The sequence below is a fragment of the Myotis nattereri genome (assembly GCF_964212035.1).
Source record: "Myotis nattereri genome assembly, chromosome: 16".
Classification (NCBI taxonomy): domain Eukaryota; kingdom Metazoa; phylum Chordata; class Mammalia; order Chiroptera; family Vespertilionidae; genus Myotis; species Myotis nattereri.
This window is the reverse complement of record NC_138091.1, coordinates 56,340,660-56,360,243: the sequence shown is the minus strand read 5'-3', so window position 1 is coordinate 56,360,243 and position 19,584 is coordinate 56,340,660. Positions and strand designations below refer to the sequence as shown.

The window sequence follows — 19,584 nt, the reverse complement described above, 5'->3', positions numbered from 1 at the left end:
GAAATGGAGTGTGCGGCCGGGATTTCAGCCCCGTTCCCTCAACCTCCACCTACATGTGTGAGTCCGGATCTAATAGTGTTCACACCTCCTGTGAGGAAATGAAGCAGGTACACTGGCCCGTTGGAGTGACGGCTGGGTCACGCGGCCTCGTGGGGGTGCGGGCTCTCCAGGGCCATGGGCCCCCCGGGGGAGCTGCCGGCATTCTCTCCCGATCCCGATGGGTGACGCTCACAGCCTCGTCCTGAAGCCTCTTCCTGTCTCAGGTTAAGCTTCTGAACAAGGAGCTGGCGGCGCTGAGAGAGGCCGGGGCCCAGGCTGCCGAGTCCCTGCAGGGCGCGCAGGCGGCCAAGGCGGAGCTGGAGGAGCGGCTGCAGCGCGCCGCCTGGGAGCTCCGGGACCTCGCCGCCGTGAAGGACGCCCGGTGCGGGTCTATTCCGGGTCCGGGGGGTCCTGGCCGACTGCGGCGGCTTTCCACTCACACGTGGTTCTTCTCAGGATAAAAGACCTGGAGGACAAGCTCCAGTCGGTGCAGCTCACCCGGAACACGGAGCAGGAGACCTTCCGGAGGAAGTGAGTTTCTGGCCCCGTCGATGGCGTGGGCGACCTGGGCCTGCAGTGCAGACGCCTGTGAGCGCCCGGTGCGGCCAGGGGAGGTGGAGAAACCCTGTTCCCCTCGCTGTGTTTTCAAGTTTGCATCCCGAACCTCTTAAATTATGAATTGAAATAGTTGAGAATGAAAATCATTTCCAGCATCTTACAGTACTGTCAGTAAGAGCTAAAACTGCTCTTTAACACCCACCTAGATGCCATAGCAGTGTCACACCCACTTGCATTCAGTTAAAAGTGCAGCCCGGCCGGCATGGCTCAGAGGTTGAGCCTCCACCCAGAAACCAGGAGGTCAGGGTTTGATTCCCGGTCAGGGCACAGGCCCGGGTTGGGGGCTCCATCCCCAGTAGCGGGTGTGTAGGAGGCAGCCGGTCCATGGTTCTTTCTTGTCACTGATGTTTCTTTCTCTTCCTGTGTGAAATCAAAAAAATATATATATATTTTAAAATATATTTTATTGATTTTTTACAGAGAGAAAGAGAAAGGGATAGAGTTAGAAACATCGATGAGAGAGAAACATTGATCAGCTGCCTCCTGCACACCCCCTACTGGGGATATGCCCGCAACCAAGGTACATGCCCTTGACCGGAATCAAACCTGGGATCCTTCAGTCCGCACGCCGGCGCTCTATCCACTGAGCCACACCGGTCAGGGCGAGCATATATATTTTTAAAGTGTGGAGCCACACTTGGGCTGTGGAAGCTTCACTGCCCTTTCACTCCTCGACTCCCGTTCCTGCTCCTCCCCAAGCAGTGTTATCCGAGTAGAATGGCGCCTCCTGCGGGCAGCATGCGTGTGCATGAAAACCAACATAGACTTCACTGAGGTGGCAGGCTCTGTTCCTAAGTGAAGGTGTTACGTTCACAAACAACGTCACGGGCTGTGACGCTCAGTAACTGCTCAGTAAGCTGCCATGTCCTTGGGCTGCCTCTTCTACCAAAACGAGACCCCCGGGCTCCCAGGGCCTGCGTGGGGCCGGGCTGCCGCGTCCCACACCCTCCAGCTGGGAGCTGCTGGCTCTGGCAGCATCTCACGTGCTGACCTCCTTCCAGTTACGTGCCAAGGACGTTGGACTGTGTGCCAGAGAACGGGCGGTGCCCGCGGGTATGGGGTCACAGTTTTCGGAAGTTGGATACGAGGCTTCACAAAGACACGTGACTGGGATGAGGGCCGACGGCTCCTGCTCAGAGGGGCCTGTGGAACCCGCGGGCCTGGGAGTCTGCATTCTGCCCGAGCGCTCCCGGCCCCTCCGCGCTGCTTCCCGGGCCTCTGACGCAGACGTGGCACACGCTCAGTGCTAGGAGCCAGGCCGCTGTGCGGGCCCCTCCCCCATAGCTGTCTGTGGGGTGTCCTCAGAACACACGGGAGGCGAGTACAGCGCAGAGGGAGACAGTGAGGACTGGCCCCGTGAGCCCGCTGTGAGAGCAGGGCGCTCCGTCTTCCAGGCACGAGGAGCTCGACCGGGTGGCCAGGGAACGGGACGCGGTGCTGGCGTCGGTGAAGGGCGCTCACGCGGAGCAGCTGCGGGCGCTGGAGGCCCGGGTGCTGGAGCTGCAGGCGCAGTGCGAGGCCCTGGAGCTGCAGGTGCGCAGGGCCGAGTGGAGGCAGGCGGACGCCCTGAAGGAGAAGGACGCCGCCATGGACAGGTGAGTGCGGGCTGTGGCCCCGGGAAGGGGCGTGGTCACTGTCCAGTGCGGGTGTGGGATGCTGCAGTTGGTGCGCGTGAAGGTGCGCCTCTGCTTGTTGTGATGAATGGAGAGCACCTGGCACTGAGCACCACGCTCCGCCCTCGGAACCTGTCCCCCTAACTGAACCTGTCCCCAAGTACTCCGCCCAGCCCAGCCCCACCCCCGCCTGCTCCCTCTGTCAAGCCTGGCTCTTGCTGTGTCCTGTGTCGGCTCACTTCCCCGAGCAAGCGCATGTCCTCCAGGCGTCCTGCTGGCACGGCCAGGTTTCCCTGTGGAGGGGCGCCTTTGGTTTACCCACCCTCTGGCTGCCGGGGAGCTGTGCTGCGAGCACGGGGTGGGTCTGTTTGGGTCTCCTCTCCGCTCTGTCGAGTCTGGGCCCAGAGGAGGGAGGGCTGGGCTGGTGGGAAGTCATTTACTTGTGAGGAACCGCCAGCCTGTTGTCCACAGCAGATGCCCAGTGGGTCCCGCCTCTCCCTTAGCTGGTTCCTTTAAGCCCGGCTTTCTTCCCACTTCCCAGCCGCCTCGGTCCCACGGCGCCAGGCGTCCAGGGAGAACCGGCGGGGACCTTTGTCATGGCACTGGGCCTGAGCGCCCGTCCCCTGCTGCGTTCGGGAGATAATTGAATAACTCACGTCAGTGCTGGCCTGCTCCCACCGGCTTTTCCCTTGTGGGGCTGCTGTCTCTTCTCCACTGGGAACCCTTGCCAAGTGCCCTTTCTGCTAAAGGAACAACGGCTTCGACAACATAAAACCAGGAGGCGCAGCTTGCTCAGGCGCTTCCTTAGGTGCCGATGTTGGATGGTTGTGCGACCCGCCCAGTGGGCCGGTGGGGTGGTGGTGGGGTCAGGGAAGCAGTGTGTGGCTGATGGTGCGGCGTGGCCCCTCCCAGGTCTGCGGCCTCCTCCCCTCCCCTCCCCGCCTCTAACGGCTTTCTTCTTGTGACATTTACCCAGTTTTTGGTGATTTTACCAGGGAACGTAAGGTCATAGACCCTCATTTTACTATTCAGTTTGAAAGTACGTGCTGAATGTCCACGTGGAGTGCTGTGCCAGGCGAGGACGGCCCGAGAGCCGGGCACAGACCCGCCTCGTCGCAGGGCTCAGCTGGTCTCTGGGGTGTGTGTGTGGGGGTCCGTCTGCTCCTCTAGGCGGGGAGGTCTCCCTGGTGTGGACGTGAGTGTGGAGGCGGCATAATCTGCAGCATCTCCCTGAGGCCCATGTGCCTGTGCGAGTGGGTACACAAGTGCGAGTGTGTGCGTGTGCGTGTGAGTGCGAGTGTGAGTGTGTATGCGAGTGCGCGTGTGCGAGTGTGCGTGTGTGAGTGCAAATGTGCATGTGCGTGTTCAAGTGCGAGTGAGTGCGCGAGTGCGAGTGTCTGTGCTGGGTGTGAGACCTCGCACAAGAACCTCACCCACTCCCAGCTGCCTTCCTGCCCAGGCTCCGGGAAGAGGCGTCCGCGCTGAGAGCCAGCTGGGACGCGCAGCTTGCTCAGCTGTCGAAGGAGACAATCTCCAAGGACCTGCAGGTCCAGTCGCTGCAGGAGGACGCGGTGCAGCTCCGGGCTCAGCTGGCCCGGTGCCAGCAGGATGTGGGCAGGTGATGTCCCCTCAGACCTCATCATGGCGCCCCCTCTTCATGCCACTGAGTCCCTATTCACATCCTGTTGGGGAAGAAAGACAAGAAACAGGAAACAGATGGAAATAGGTTTCTCAGTCCTTCTGTCTCAGTCTCACCGATGCCTACGCTCACCTCGTTAGTCTTTTGTCTGTTCCCTTCGGCTCTAACTTGAGCCCTTTCCGTGGCCTCCGCTGCTGGCGTCAGAGACCATAACATGACACCGTTCCCCTTTTCAAGGAAATACACGCATTTAATGCTGGGAATGTTCTTCCAAGCACTGCTCAGCTGTATCCCACAGATTTTCATAGTATTCCGTTAAAAGTGTTTCCTGATTTCCCTGGTGGCTTTTCTTTGGCCCGTGGTCACTTTTTTTAAGTTCAATTGATTGGGGTGACCTTGGTCAACATGAACATACAGGTTTCACATGTAGGTTCTATGTGACGAGATCTGTATGTTGCCCTGTGTGCTCACCACCCAAAGCCAGATCTTTTCCTGTCACCCTGTATTAGGCCCCTCCCCCCAGGTCCATGGTTATTTAGAAATGTGTTGCTTAATTCCCCTTTATTTTGGGATTTCCAGATACCATTTTGTTACTATCGATTTCTTTTAAAAAAATGATTTTATTGATCTTTTACAGAGAGGAAGGGAGAAGGATAGAGAGTTAGAAACATCGATGAGAGAGACACCTCGATCAGCTGCCTCCTGCACACCTCCTACTGGGGATGTGCCCACAATCAAGGTACATGCCCTTGAGCAGAATTGAACCTGGGACCCTTCCGTCCGCAGGCCGACGCTCTATCCACTGAGCCACACCGGCCAGGGTGTTACTACTGATTTCTGACTTAATTCTGTTCAGGACAGAACATTTTCTGTGCGTATTTGTTTTGTGGCTTTAGGGTGTGACTGTCTGATGGGGACCTGCTTGGGCCGTGTGAACACCGTGGCGGGGGGGGGGGGGGGGGGGGAACGACGACACGGAGGTCTCCCCTCTGTCCCGGCAGGTTTCTGCCGCTGCCCACAGGTGTGAAGTCTTTTGTTTATGGCCCTGGGGGCGGGGACGATGTTCACGGCGGTTGGGACTCTGGCCCCGTAGGTACCAGCGGGAGCTGTCTCTGGCGGTGGAGAGGGAGCAGAGCCTGGAGCGGGACAAGGTGCAGCTGGGCCTGGACTGGCAGCGGCGCTGCGAGGGCCTCGAGCGGGACCACTACCAGCAGCACGAGGGGCTGGTGCAGGGGCTGGCCTCGGCCAGGGCACAGGTGCGCGGCGGCGTCTCCGAGGCGGTGTGCGCCCTCTCATTCGGAAACACTGGTCCCCATGGAGCGGTTGGACTCAACATCGAAAGTTGTGATCAGTGTGTCCCTGTCTGCCCACCAGCCTCGCCCGTGTTTCATTAGCTGTTTCTCCCACTGACCCGTGCTGGGTGGTTCCCACGTCCACATGCAGCCGGTCGGGCAGCCGGGGTGGTGGGGCCGGGAGGGACGGCTACGTCCGGAGTCCCGCCGCCGCTGCCCAAGGCTGCGGGGATGCCAGTCACCATGTGTCTCCGTGGCACTTCTCCTTGGGCATCTCTGGCTGCCTCTTAGGAGCTGGCATGGACTGAGGCTGACATTGCTCCCAAGGTGACGAGTCCGCATTTCCCCAGGTCGCTGCCAAGCTCCAGGAGGCGGAGCAGAGGCTGCGAGACCAGGAGGCGGTGCTGAGGGCCCTGACCCTGGAGAGAGACCACGCCCTGCAGGCCCTGAGGGACCACGGGCTCAGCCTGGAGCAGGAGGTGCCGGTGGGTCCCCCTGTCCTCCCTGCCCCCAGGGTCCACACCTCCTGCTGCCGCACCGGCCCTGGGCCTCTTTGCCTCGCTTGTGCTGGAGCTGGAGCTTTCGTTGTTTCCGCTCCTGTCTTCTCTCTGATCTGCCCCGAGTCCTGTCCTACCCGGTCGGTTTTTGTTTCAGATGATGTATTTTTCGTCTCTGCAGATGCCATGTGGTTCTTTTTTTCCCCTTTAATATATTTTTATTGATTTCAGAGAGGAAGCGAGAGGGAGAGAGGGATAGAACCATCCGTGATGAGAGACTCACTGCCCGGCTGCCTCCTGCACGCCCCCCACTGGGGAGGGAGCCCGCAACCTGGGCCTGAGCCCTGACCGGAATCGACCTCGAGCCGTGCTGGCAGGGCCGTATTTGGTTCTTGCCCTGCTCTTGTTTTTCCTCGGGTCCCTGAGCAGGTGGTAGTGATGGTGCCTTAAGCCCTGGACTATCCCTTGCACCATTTTTCTGGTTCATCCCTGTCCATGCTGAGCCGCAGTCCCCTGGGTCCTGTTCTGTTGGCTCAGGCATCGCTGGGGGACATTACAGGGCACCCACATTTTGGCTGTTGCACGTTTCCGTGTGGGCTTACCCTCCATTCTCCTCGGCCTGCCCTGGGAGCGCCCTGCGGGGCAGAGAACAGCCACTGTCCCAGTGCACAGCGTCCTTTCTCCGCATCCTGGCTGCTGCGTCTTTACTGTCACAGGCACCAGCCGGGACTAGTGACTTTTTGACTGAAAAGGACGAGCCCCCCAAAGAACAGTCTTGCTTGTGAAACAGAAGGAAAAGAGATCTTCACACTCCTGTTCACTTAGGAAGGGAGGGAGGTCGCTGCAGGGTTTGACGGAGGACAGATGAGGGGCGCGGGGAGCGGGGTGAGGGCAGCACCCATAACCATCGCCCCTTCCTGGATGTGACAGGGGCTCCCTGGGCATGAGGAGGAAGAGGCGAGCCCACGTTTCCCGTCCGGCGAGATGCGGCGGCTGCAGGAGCAGAACGCGAGCCTGCGGAGTGCGGTCGCTCAGATGAGGGCTGAGATGGAGGCTCTGAGCGAGCAGGCGCTCCCCCCTGCCCAGCCGGCAGGAGACACAGCAGCCTCAGGCGCCCCCGTAGACACTGCCCCCGGTGAGCAAGGGAGGCTCTGAGAGGTGCATGTCCCTTCAGAGGCGGCTTCAAAGCCCGCCGCCGCCCGCTGCCAGGGGAGGGGTCTTACGTCAGTTCTATACGTAGGATAGAAACTTACTGGTGAAGTGGAAGAGAAAGGTGAGGGTGCTCACTACCTCTGGAGCAGGGACCGCGCCAGCTGGGGCGGCCAGTTCAGCACCCCACCCGGTTCAGGGGGGCCCTAGGGCTGTGGGTGCTGCCTGGATGGGTTGGGTCCCAGCTGCTGAGCCCTCCCCGCAGAGCCTGGCCAGCTGCTCCCTGGACGCTGCGCTCTGGGGACGAGGGGAGGGAGGCACATGGGTGCCGACACTGAGGGGCGGGCAGGGCAGGGCAGGGGGGCAGCCGCTCCAACTGGGGGAGTGTCCACCCCTGTGCGCGTGTTTACAGGAGGTTTTTTTGGTCAGATTATGTTCTGGCTCTGGAAGCAGAAATACGAAATCTGAAGGGTAAGTTTAAAACCCTGGAAGAGCAGCTGGGAGACACACTGGAGCCTTCAAAGACACCCTCATCTCTCGTTGACGTCCAGCCCGGCGTCTGTACCGCAGCCGATGCCCCCGGTGAGAGTCCAGTCGCGGGTTGAGGGCCCTGTCCCAGCAGCGTCACCCCAGTGCAGAAGCAAGCTCAGGCCCCCATTCCCAGCCCCAGGGCCAGCCGCTGTCCCCACGCCGGCGGAGCCCCAGTCCTGCCCCTCCACAGCCCTCGCAGCAGGCTGCCCTCACTCTTCCCTCTCTCTCTGTGGGGCCCTCCAGTCACTCCTCATCCCACTGGGGACTGGAGAGGCAGGGATGACTTCTCGCTTGGCAGGCGGAGCCTGACAGCCTCTCTCTGCAGGAGGGGCTGTGCCCGCTGGTGGCGCATCCTTGGGGCTGGCGCTCAGGCGGCTGGGAGACAGGACGCGTCTGCTGAGCTTCCTGGTGGCCCGGCTCCGAGAGAAGGTACCGCCTGACCTGTGCCTGCGGGTCTCTGCTGGGTGCTCCTGGGTGGGCAGCTGGGGGCTGGGAATCTGATTGAAAATACATTTCACTTCCTGTTCGTGGGACCACAGCTCTGTAAGCACATGTGGGCGAGGGGGTCACATCTGCGATGCTTCCCAAGCCCACCGCGTGGAGTCTCAGGTGCACACGCACACGTGCACACACGCGTACACACACACACATGAGCACACACACGCATACACACGCACACACACACATGCACGCGGGGGCAGGGTCACGGTCGGGCTCTCGCTTTGTCCTGGAACCACAGCCTGGGACATGCCCATCTCCGCGTGGTTTTATTTTTAATTAACGGTGTCTGTCTCCAGTGCCCCCTTTGCTAGCGTATGTGACAAATTCCACGAGCTTGGCACTTGTCAGGATCCTTACAGGGTCGCTGCACTTGCCTCTCCTGAGGCTGGGGGGGCGGGGCGGGTCGGACTTGGTGCGGGCTCTTTACCTCCGCCTGCCGCTCCCAGCCCCGCCCCTCCGCTGGCCCCGCCCCGGCCCCGGCCCCGCCCCTCCCCGGCCCCGCCCTTCCCGTCCACTCCAGGCCTCGCCCCTCTCCTGGCCCCGCCCCCTCCTGCCGCTCCCAGCGGCCTCCCTGACTGCCTCCCAACGCCCAGGTGCTGCGGGAACCCCAGCAGGGGGGCGCCGTCTGGCAGGAGCTTCCTCACGAGGTGGACCAGGTGCACCTGGAGGTGCGGGAGCTGCAGAAGCAGGTGTCTGAGCTGGAGAAGCATCTCGCCGCAGCGCCCACGGCTCCGGCCGGCACCGCGCTCGAGAGACAGGTGAGCGCCCTGCGCCCGCCCCCATCTGCACCTGTGGCTGCCTGTCCCGGCCTCGCTGCAGAGGGCGCCCTGCGGGTGCTGCCCATTTAGTCAGCAGAGCCTAGGCCTGTGGGCCGCCCACCTCTTCCTCTGCCTTCCCTGGGGCCCCTCCTTCTCTTCCCCTCCTCCTCCCTCTCCCCCTCCTCCTCCCTCTCTCCCCCTCTCCCTCCCTCCCCCTTTCTCCTCCCCTTTTAGGGGACACCCCGCTGAAGGGGCAGTACCAGCCTTGGCTCTTCGGGTCGTTACGATCCTCGATCCTCGGTCCTCGGTCCTCCGTTCAGAGGCCAGGCATAGGAAACCGCAGGTGTGATGAGTCTTGCCCCGAGAGCCCCCGGACTGAGTGCTAATTTGGGGTTTCCTTCAAGAGGCCCTGTCGCTTCCATGAGCTTCTCTGAAACCACTGCCGGCCCCTGTGGCATGGGCTCCGTCCTCGTCCTGGTCAGGCCCGCAGCCCGCTGCCTGTCCTGCTCTGTGGTCCCAGCCACGTTCCGAGCCACAGAGCGCCCGCAGGGGTGCTGACCCCCAGGGTCCCTGCCGGCCCTGAGACCCGTCCCCCAGTGACCGGTCGTCAGAGTGAGCCCTGCCTGGGAGTGGGCGCTCGGGCACGGAGAGTGTAGACATGGAAGACCGCCTGTTGTCTTTTCCCAGCAGCTCCCAGAGCCAGCGGGTGGGGGTGCAGCAGGGACGGAGAGGACTGGGGGGGCGGGGGAGGAGAGGAGAGGAGACCTGTCCCTGGAGTTCTCCCCCTAGTGGGGTGGGGGGAGGTGGGCACTGACCTCTGTACCTTCGGGTTCAATGCGTCCTGCAGCCCTAAGGCTAGTCCCCTGCCGCCCACGCCCACAGCTCGCCTGCGTTCTCTCGTCACTGATTCCACCTGTCAGAGCGAAGGGGAGGACGTGGTGCAATAAGCAGGACTTGGAAGCAAGGAGGGTGGCCTCTGGGCCACAGGCTGGGCAGGAGGGGACGCGCCTCGGGCCTCGCCTGGAGGTCAGCGTCTCCTTTCAGTCCCAGTGTCTTATGACCTTGGGGAGGTCACTTCCTGGATGAAGTGGCCAGTCCCTCTGCCCAGCCCAGGCCACCCGGGCTCCCACCACAGCTGCCCAGCTGTGTGTCTGTGGCTGGGAGACAGCCCCATGGGGGAGGAGAAGGCCGAGGGCGAGGATGCCCCGGGGCGGCTGGGGGAGAGGAGAGCAGGGCAGTGGCGCCCGTCCCCAGGAGCCCTGCAGACCTGCGCCCCCTCGCTGAGCGCCCACTCTGCTGGAGGAGCCAGGGCGGGTGGCGGATTCCAGCCTGGGACATGACGGGGCGCAGGAACCCTGGGGGTTCCTGCTGACCACCAGGCAGTGCTGGGCGCCGTCATCCCTCAGACACGGACACAGAGATGCCCCTGAGAGACGGGCAGAGATGGAGAAGAGGAGCAGCGGGCCCTGCTCGGAGTCAGCTGGGCTGGCCTCGCACAGGGGACACTGCGGGAAGGTGGCCGGTGGCCGGTGGTGTCTGCACCTCACAGCCCTTGTTACAAAGGGAAGCGTCCCTGTCGGAGTAGCCTTACGTTCGGACACCACCTCCATTGCCAGCTGGGACATACGACGTCAGGACGGCTAAGCACAGAGAGGCGGGCTGCCCGCCCCAAGGGGCCGGGCGCAGGGCAGGAGGAACGGGAGCTCGTGGACCGCGCATTCGCTCGGACGCTGCTCCACGTGGAACTGGTTTTGCTGACTGGTTGTTAAGAGAACGTCCTCGTTTTCAGGAAGTAAAACGGTGGCTGGGCATAAAAGGTGGAGTGTCCCCAGCTCCCCCTGCATCGGGCAGGTGACCAAGCACAGGCCTCTGCCACCTGGCGCTGCTGCCTGCAGCTTCTCTAAGCCAGGCCCTCCGGCCCCAGCCGACCTCAGGGAGCCCAGGTCACACCCTTCCCAGGTCTCTGGTGGCCCTGCCCACAGCAGGGGAGGCTGGTGGGCTGATTGCGAGGGTCAAAGGGAGGATGACCTGGCTGCCCAACAGCACCTTCGCCTGCTGTTGGCTCCACCCTGTCCTGAAAACCCGTAAACCAGGCAGCACCCGGAGGGACGCACGAGTCCACTGGGGGGCAGTGTCTGCTGTACAACCAGCGCTGACACCGCTGGAGGCTGGGACTGCAGGAGGGTTGAATCTGCAGTGGGTCCCCGTCCTCTGCATCGTCCTCTGCATCAGGTGGGTCTCACTCAGCCCAGGCCTTGGCCTCCAGCGTTCTCCTCCGTGGACTGGAGCATCGTGGGGACAGCTCAGCTGCTGCTCAGCTGCTGCCCAGCTGCCTTCGGGGCCTGGGGCTGGCAGCATGGGGCCACGAGTTCCGAAGTTCCTGGGGGGTCTGGTCATTGTTAGCTTGGAATCATTATCTTGGGGAGGAGCCTTGGAGTGATCTACATAACGTATCTTACCAGGAGCCGAGCCCCAGGGGGCCAGGTGGGGTCCCTGCTGCCGGACCCCTCACTGCGCAGCCCCAGGGACTAGAGCGCAGCCTGGCAGCCACCTCGCTCGTGCTGAGGGCGCTGGGGGGGGTCTTCTCCTACGGCTCTCATGCTCCAAGGTCTGGGAATCTGGTACAGGACTGCTCTCTCCTCACTTTAACACAGGCGTCGGACGCTGCTGGCCAAGCTCCCACCCCGACCGGCCGCCCAGACCCTGCTGGGAGGCTGTGCACTCCATCGGGCTGGGTCAGCCCCTCGGGGGCCTCTGTGTATGAGCCACGCTCCTGCCTCCAGGACCCCATGCGTGTCCTGCGTCCCTGAGAAAGCAGAGCAGGCACACAGGGGAGACAGGCCTGGTCTGTCCGGGGCTCAGGGCCATGGACCTCTGCCTCTGTAGCCTGGGGCACAGGCCAGCCACCATGGGCAGTCACTGCGGCTCCCGGGCACGGAGGGCACGGCGCCTGCCAGGCCTGGAAGGCACACCAGGAAAAGGAGCCAGGACAGGGCGTGCTGGCCTCTGCCCGGGACGCGGGGCACTTCCTTGTGTCCATGGCAGATCGTGTGGCCGGGACGGGCACACTGCGGCTTTTCATAGGTGTCAGAAGCAGCCAGCCAAGTAGGCCACCTGTTTCCGCCGGGCCTTGGGCACCACTGGCCTCTCGGGGCCCCCGCGAAACAGGCAGCCCCCGCTCTTGTTTTGCAGGCCCCCCTGGGAGCACCTGTCTGTGCAGGAACCTGGGGTGGGTCAGGTGGGGAGACGGGCCTCAGTGGGGTTAGGACTGGGGGCTCAGACCTGGAGTGTGGGCCCCCATGGCCTCTGCTTTCTCTCTGCATCGATGTCGAGAGGAGCCTGAGGGCAGGTGGAGCACGTGGCTGAGCCTGGAGCCGGGGCAGGAGAGGGGCGGCCACTAGTCCAGCGGAGGGCAAAGCGCAGGGTGGGCACCGGCGAAGGAGGTGGGCTGTGCAGCCACCACTGGGCCCCTCCAGCCCTTCTATGCCAGGTGGGCAGCAGGCACCCAGGCTGTGGCCATGGCACACACACGGGGCCCATCAGAGGCACAGCTCTCATGGGTCCTGGGGCACCCTGGGAGGCGGGGGTGGGTGCTGGCTGGCTCCTCCTCATCCTCACTGGGAGGGCACTCTTTAGGTGGGGGGACAGGCCCCAGGGTCGGGGCTGGGAAGGAACTGGGTGCATAGGAACCGGATCCCGCTGTGAGGGGCGTCTCCATCTCTGCTGACACTGCCCAGGGCCTCTCTTTGGAATGGCGTCTGTCCCCAGGGATGTCGGGTCTGAGACAGGTGACACAGCCATCGCACCCCCCTCCCCCACTGGGGGTCTTATCTTGCAGGCTGACTGCTATGTGGGTTTCATTCACAGGACCCAGCAGCTGGGGGACCCGCAGGGACCGAGGGCCCAGGGACGCAGCCCCCACAGGCCCTGTCTGTGCAGCAGCTCCAGAGGAAGCTGAAGGAGGCGGCCCGGGTGGCCCTCCGCCTGCGGCGGGAGAAGGAGCAGCTGCTGGAGCTGGGGAACAGGCTCCGTGCCCAGCTGGGCCAGCCTGCAGGTGAGCCAGGGTGCGACGGGCACAAACGCTCTGGGCCCGGGGAGGCCAGGCGCAGGGCAAGGAGGGGGAGCAGAGCCCGTGTCCGTATCTCAAGGGAGGTCAGGAGCCTGCTCACGGGCCGTGTGTGAGAAGACACCGCCGGCCCTTGGAGCTGCTGCACTTTGTGCAGCCTGGTGAGCAGCAGAGGCACCCACCCACCCACCATCCATCTACCCACCCGTTCATCCATTTATCTATCCATCCATCCACCTACCCATCCCCTCATCCATCTATCCATCCCCGCATCCATTCATCCACCCATCCATCCATCTGCCCATCCACTCTCCCATCCACCATCCATCATCCATCCACCCTCATCCATCATCCACCCACCCATCCACTCATCGATTTATCTATTTGTCCACCCACACACCCATCTATCTGCCCATCTGCCGGAAGCCGGTCCATCCTTACCTTCCCATCTATCCATCCATCCATCTACCATCCATTCACCCATCTACCCACCCACCCACCCACCTATCCATCCATCCACCATCCAGTCATCCATCCATCCACCCATCACCCACCTCCTTGTTGGGGAGGGAAATTTCCCCCCACCCTTTTAACTTCTGAACGTTTAAGAATTAAATTGACAGCAAGACAGATTAACCAAGACAAAGAAACCAACAATTTGTGGGGAATGGGCAAGACAAAGAAGCAGGCTGGGTGCCCATTAGTGAGGACCCTGTTTGCTCACAGCCCAGGGGCGCGTCCCTGTCTCTGATCGGAGACTCAGTCCTGCTTCCGGGCACAGGGTGGGCCCAGTGTCTTTTCTGCACCAGCTGTTTCTAGACTCACTAATCCAAGAGTGCAGAGCAGCATGTTTGGGTAAATCATAAATCCCTCACGGACAATTAGTGTTAAGAGCTGGAATCGGATGTCTATAGGTGTGTGTGGGAACTTTTGCTGGAAGAAATTTTTTCTTTACAATCACCTCTATTTTTGATGAAGATAATGATAGTAAAACTAATTTGTTCATAAAGGAAGGCTCGTCTTATTAAACTTGCCTGGTTGTTCACATCAGAGCGAGAGCAGCGACCGGCTGGCTCGGGCCTGTGTTGCTGGGACTTCTTGGCGAGAGAGCCCAGCCACGGACTTGCCCTCGGCTGCGCCTGTGGTCCCTGTAGACTGGGGTGGGTCCTCTTTTCCCAGGGCCCCCCAAAAGCTTGAGGTTCCTGCACCTGCTGGGAACGTACCTTCCTCACTCACCTGGGAAAGCGGAAGCCCTGCAGGCAGGGTACCAAGGGCTGTGGCTCCATGGAGTCAGCCTTCCTTCGCCCTAAAGCCGCCGGTCCCGGCTGAGCCCCGCGTGTTCACAGCCTGGCGTCCTCTCAGCCTCGGGCCTGCTGCCTGGAAAGGGCACGCTCACTACGTTTCTGAATTCTGGAGCCATCAGGTGGGAGAGGAGATAAGTGCTTCATCATTGTCCACAAAAGTGTGGCTTCACCAAATTGTTCTAAGTCCTAGGAAGCTTACGAGAAAAAAGTTCCCTTAATTATGGGAAAACAAAATATTTTTAAAAATCAGTGGTGTTTCAAACAAAAAAGTTATAAAATTATCATCTTCGTGGGTTTGGGTAGTCCCACACTGTTCATCCTGTGGATCCCGCCCTCCTCAAGCAGCGTACAAGTTACAGGCATCAGCATCGCGTCTCCCCCCGAGGCAGGTGCATTCCTGCCCCACGGAGGCCGGGCTGCGCACCTCAGCCACCTGCCCGCAGAGCACTTCCCGCACCCGCACGCTGTCTGTGACTGAGCGCTGGAGATGGCCGGGCCCACGGCAGGGCCCACGGCAGGGCCCACGGCAGGGCTGGCACAGGGCCTATGGCAGGGCCCTCACGGTGAGCTGACAAGGAAAGGAGCTTTGCTCTGAGGCGCAGCACGTACGTGGATAACTGGAATTACGACGGTGACATTGTGCCGGGACAGATCCCACTTGCAGGGGTCGCGCAGAATTCTGGAACACTGTGCACAGGCTCAGCACTGAGAGCCTGTCCTTCCTACCTGGTGGCTCCTCCCGTCACTTCATGCATCAAACAGGCTACACACCTCCCTTTTGTGTGTGTGTGTGTGTGTGTGTGTGTGTGTGTAGAGAGCGAGAAAGAGAGAGAGGGAGAGGGAGATAGAGGGCGCGATTCTGGGTGGGTGGTTTGCTTTAGAGAGCAGTTCTTTTGAAATGTTCCAGGGCCTGCTAGAAATTTTCAAAGCTCGTTTCAGGTCAAAAAGACTCTATTAGAATTTGATATTTGGGAAGTTTGTCAAAAATATCCAAAGGTTCCTGAAACGCGTGGCCAACATGCTCATCCTTCAGGTGAAACAATGGGGCTCAGTGTCCCACTGAACATCGGGGCGCCGAGACCTCACAGGATCCCAGGGCGTCCTGTGAGCAAACAGCCCGCGACCCATGGAGCACAGAGAAGCACCAGGTCTCTTTTTCCAAGCAGATTACTTAGCAGCAAAGAAGCTTCCACCGTCTATTGTCCGAAGCAAACGGAAGCCCACGGAAGCCTGGTCCCGACGGGGAGAACCGGTTCTGATGGTGTGCGCGGGCGCTGCCACACTGCTTTAGGGAAGCGAGTTTCCGTCCTGACTGGATGACAGACTCCTTCCCGGACCCCACGGCGCCTTTTCCCGCTCCTGCTCGTCCTCCCGTCTGTGACAGGTGTCACTTCAGGGCCCATCCACGCTCTTCTCCCTCAACAGGTGTATCTTCAGACTCAGCCCTTTATACGGGAGCATACACCTTCCCTTCCTGGAAGGTGGCAGCGCTTCCCTTCTCATTTCTGTAGCTTTGATCACACACACTAGAGAGAATTCTCTACTGAAACCTTTACTTTCTGGGAAGTAGGCAGTGGTGAGCCGTCTCGCGTGGGCTGCCGTGGACTGAGACTAGCAGGTGCCTTTTGTGGTTTCTAGAAACGTGCTTTTTCATAAAAACTCCTCGGCGTGGTCTGGGACGTCTCCTGATAACCCCTAATAACCTCAGGTTCTTGGCAGCGAGGAAGTGGAAGAGGTAGGCTCTGTCCGGGAGCGAATGCTGCGCTAGCCCAGCCTCCTTGGAAAGGGCCTAGACATCAGCCAGCGGGAGGCTCTCAGGGTGTCGTTGCCCCAGAGGCTCCGGGAATGTGTGAGTAGGCATCAGACCATGATTGCCAAAGAGCTCGCCAAAACCCTCGTCCTGTTTACATCCCCTTCACTTGTTTGCTCTCATAACCGTGCTGAGAGCTCAGGAACTCACGAGGCTTGAGACCAAGTGGCTCTCTCGCCGGGGGAGAGGCCCTCGCCCGCCCTTGGCTCGCAGGGGGGGGTAAGGGGGGGGCTTTCCTGGGGAAAAGGTGGGAGGAGGCGATACTGGAGAAAGCTGCATTTCTGCGCCTCGAACCCTGGGGTTTCCAGGTCTCAGTGCCCTGTGTGAAGCCCTTCGTCCACCTCACTGCGAGAAGCTACGGGAGACGGCGCTCTTCCCGTGAGAAACGGCCTTTTTTGTCTGAACCATTTGGGTAGAAAAGGGAAAAGCCGTTTCAAGTGAAGCCGATAGAGCGTTCAGGTGTAGTTGACTCGACTTGAGCCTTATTTCCGGGCCCGTGTTGCTCCTGCCCGGTGTGGAGGGTGCCCGTGTGCGTGTGGACCCCACGCGATGGCCGGTGGTGGCCGTGGGGACACTGAGCCGCTGGGCGAGGGCAGACGGAATGGGTGCTCTAGGCACTGACTCTGCGTCCAGCTCGACCGAAGCCCCCGCTGCACTTTTAAACGAGATGGGGGACGGGGGGGGGGGCCCTTGGGAAACTCGGGTTTGATTCCACGGAAATAAAGCTGCTTTCTTTTTGGTGAGTCCTCACCCGAGGATATTTTCCCGTGGATGTTTTTATTTTATTTTATTATTTTTTTGATCTTTTAAGATCCATGGATGTTTTTAGAGAGCGTGGAAGGGAGGGGGAGAGACAGAGAGAAACGCTACACAAGCCCTGACCGGGGCCAGGGATTGAGCCTGCAACCGAGGTACATGTCTTTGACCAAAATTGAACCCAGGACTGACGCTCTATCCACTGACCCAAACCAGCCCAGCGGGCTCACTCTTCCACCTCTAACTTTCTAGTAAATTTCTCTCCTAATTTGACCAAAAAATATGATACAAAATGTTTCCAAACAGGTTGTAAATAGAGTGGACTTGTTTGAGGCCCTTCCACGTTGGGGGGATCCTTGGGGGTCTTTGTCCCGCCAGCCTGGGGTAGTGCTGGTGACAGACTTCGCTGTCACCCACCTCGTTTCATAATAACTGTTGTCAGCTCCCTGCCGACTGTCCTCCTTCGTTAACCCGGTGTCTCTGCGAGGCATCAGGCTGAGTGGCAGCTGCGGTCGGGGTTGTCGGACACGCCTGATGTCGTTATTCGTTTTAAGCCCATTGATCAGGGCAGGTGATTCATTGACAGAAGCCCCTGAGGGCCCTCCCTCAGTCAAAGCCGGGTCTCTAACCGAGGCCCCTAGCTGGGCCTTTGAGGACAGTGAGAGGTGGGAGGGGTGGTTCCGACAGGTGACTCCTGAGCTCAGGTGGACAGGGAGTGGCGGGTACTGATCCCACAGGCTTTTGATCCGGGCCCTCTGAGAGCTGATCTCCTGTGAGCCTTTTCTAACGTCTTTGATGGCAGCTGTCTTGGAGTTTTGCAAAGCAGGTGTCCTCCTCCTCCAGTCGCTGAGCAGCCCTTGCTGTTCCGTGAGCTCGTAGAACCGCCTGGTCTGACGGAAGGCCCTCGCCTCCTCACTGAGTTCGAGGCTGTTGCTTCTTTGCGAGCGGCCGGCGGTTGGCAGGGCCCCGGCTGCAAGCAAGAGCTTAGCCCACGCTCTGTCCGGCATGACCAGCTGCCCGTGGGTGCAAGACCCACACTTTCTTCTGGCTGAGCTTGGCCCTAGCCTGACAGTTACCGAGCCACGTCCATGGAAGGAGCTCGCCGCGGTAGGGTGGGCACTCTAAAAGCTGCTTTCTAGGTAGAAGTTTTTCCAATTTAAAGGATTCATCTCAATAGTGACTCAGACCGATAGTCCTTTCATGGCTGACCCCTGGACACAGGTGCCCGTCTCCGAAGGGAGTGCCCAGGGCAGCTCAGGCCCCAGGAGCTCCTCAAGTGGTCGGAGAAGGAGCCGCCCTCGCCACAGGTGCTGGGGTGGTGGGCGCACACGGTGTCCTGTCACCCACAACAGGAGGCGCCTCGACCACAGACCCGCTAACTCGTGGCCGCGGCGAGCTCTACTGGGACGGGGTTGTTGGGGCCTCTCCTGACACTCCCCCCAGAGAGCCGGCCCAGCCGGGCAGGGGCACGCGGAGCCCAGTCTGTCGCCCTGCCCAGGGGCACCCGTGAGGGCACATTCCAGATGGTGGAGGCCCGAGAAGATGTTCCCTGTGGTCGCAGCCAGGCTCTCGAGGTGAAACAGGAACCGTGGCCGTCGCTGGGAAAGGAGAGGAGGAAACCTGAGCACTCACTCACCCTCTGACCGGAGTTAGAGAAAGAAAAACGGCCCTCACCCTGAAGACAGGTCCGGCGGCCGATGCGCAGGAATTTCCTACCTTCCGCAGCTGTTGTCAGAGGCCGCGGGGCCGCTGGGAGTCCCGCCTGGGTGCTAATGGCTGGTGTGAGAAGGGAGTTGACACAGAAGTTCCTGGTAGAAAAGAACAGCTCAGTCTGTGCACACGGAGGCCTCAGAAATGGAACCTACAGGAATGACCACAGCCAGCAGTTTCCTGTGTTTTAGACAAAGAAACCGTGCAGGACAGACAGGCTGGTGCTCCATCAGAGGAGCCTCCGCCTGCTCACACCCTGGCGAGTCCCTGTCTGACGAGCCGGCCCTGCCTCCCGGCTCAGGCTGCCGAGGGTCCCTCCAGGGGTGCAGCCTGGACAGAAAGGCTCTACGGAGAGTCCACGCTGACGGGCCACGCCGGCCGCGGGTCACAGTGCGGTCAGGCCCAGGCAGGAGCTCCTGTCGTAAAAGGCTTATCTTCGCCTCAAACCAGCTCTGCCCATTGTTGTCGTGCATCGACTTGAACACACAGTGGCCTGAGCGAGGCCCCAGCACACCCACCCCTGCACCTCCCTCCTCCCTGACCTTCCTGTCCCCTCCCCCATCCCAGTGCACAGAAGCTGCTGCATTTGAGATCTTGCTCCCGGCATTGCTGCCAGTTTGGTTCAAACAAACTCCTACCCATTCTCTTCTTAGTCAATGGGGTGGCCGCCCTGAGCCCCACAGCACACCGCCCGCCACGCCCACTGAGGAGCCCAGTGCATCCCACCTTCAGCAGGTCCTGCCCCCCAGACCCCAGTCCAGCCAACTCCCAGCCTCTGAGCCTGTGCCTGGCGTCCGTGTTGGGAGCGCCGGTCCCTGGTGGCCGTTCTCGGCCTCTGCTCGGCGCCTGTGCTGAGGGCGGCTGTTGCCACCTTCACATTTGCTTCTGGGAGGCGGTGTCTGTGGGCTGCCTGCCTCTTCCGGGTTGATGTCAGCGCCACGGTGTGCATCGCCGCGACCCTCCTGTGAGCGAGGGAGACGCCAGCAGTTCCAGCCACAGAGGACTCGGCGCGGGAAGCTTGTGTTGGACGGGCCCGCCCCGCTGTGGAGAGGTCAGCTCCACCGGAATGTCATCTTGCGGTCCGTCCATCCCGTGCAGACGGGCGTCCAGGCTCTCTAGGCGACCGAGCCCCAGCTAGTGAACGAGCGGAGAGTCGCTGGAGCCTGGGTCACGTCTAAGGAAGAACGCCAAGCCTCACGACGAGCCTGCTCTTCGGTGATACGGTCGCCTGCCCCTCGGTGCCTGGGCTCCAGGAGCCCCCGCAGCCACCCAAACCCTCGATGCTCACTCCGCCGCGGCCA

At 61.0% G+C, this 19,584-nt stretch overlaps 1 protein-coding gene across 2 annotated transcripts in view; it reads left to right on the top strand.

Moving 5' to 3' along the window:
* Positions 1-19,584, top strand: part of CCDC57 (coiled-coil domain containing 57) — a 37,432-nt gene that overhangs the window by 5,131 nt on the left and 12,717 nt on the right. For both annotated transcript variants that reach the window (XM_081110378.1, XM_081110379.1), the window contains exons 5-15: positions 264-421; positions 496-570; positions 2,052-2,252; positions 3,730-3,888; positions 5,003-5,165; positions 5,552-5,686; positions 6,629-6,833; positions 7,277-7,429; positions 7,704-7,807; positions 8,473-8,637; positions 12,505-12,691. In XM_081110378.1, the coding sequence (XP_080966504.1) occupies positions 264-421; positions 496-570; positions 2,052-2,252; positions 3,730-3,888; positions 5,003-5,165; positions 5,552-5,686; positions 6,629-6,833; positions 7,277-7,429; positions 7,704-7,807; positions 8,473-8,637; positions 12,505-12,691 (1,705 nt within the window). The remainder of the gene's footprint in view (positions 1-263; positions 422-495; positions 571-2,051; positions 2,253-3,729; positions 3,889-5,002; positions 5,166-5,551; positions 5,687-6,628; positions 6,834-7,276; positions 7,430-7,703; positions 7,808-8,472; positions 8,638-12,504; positions 12,692-19,584) is intronic.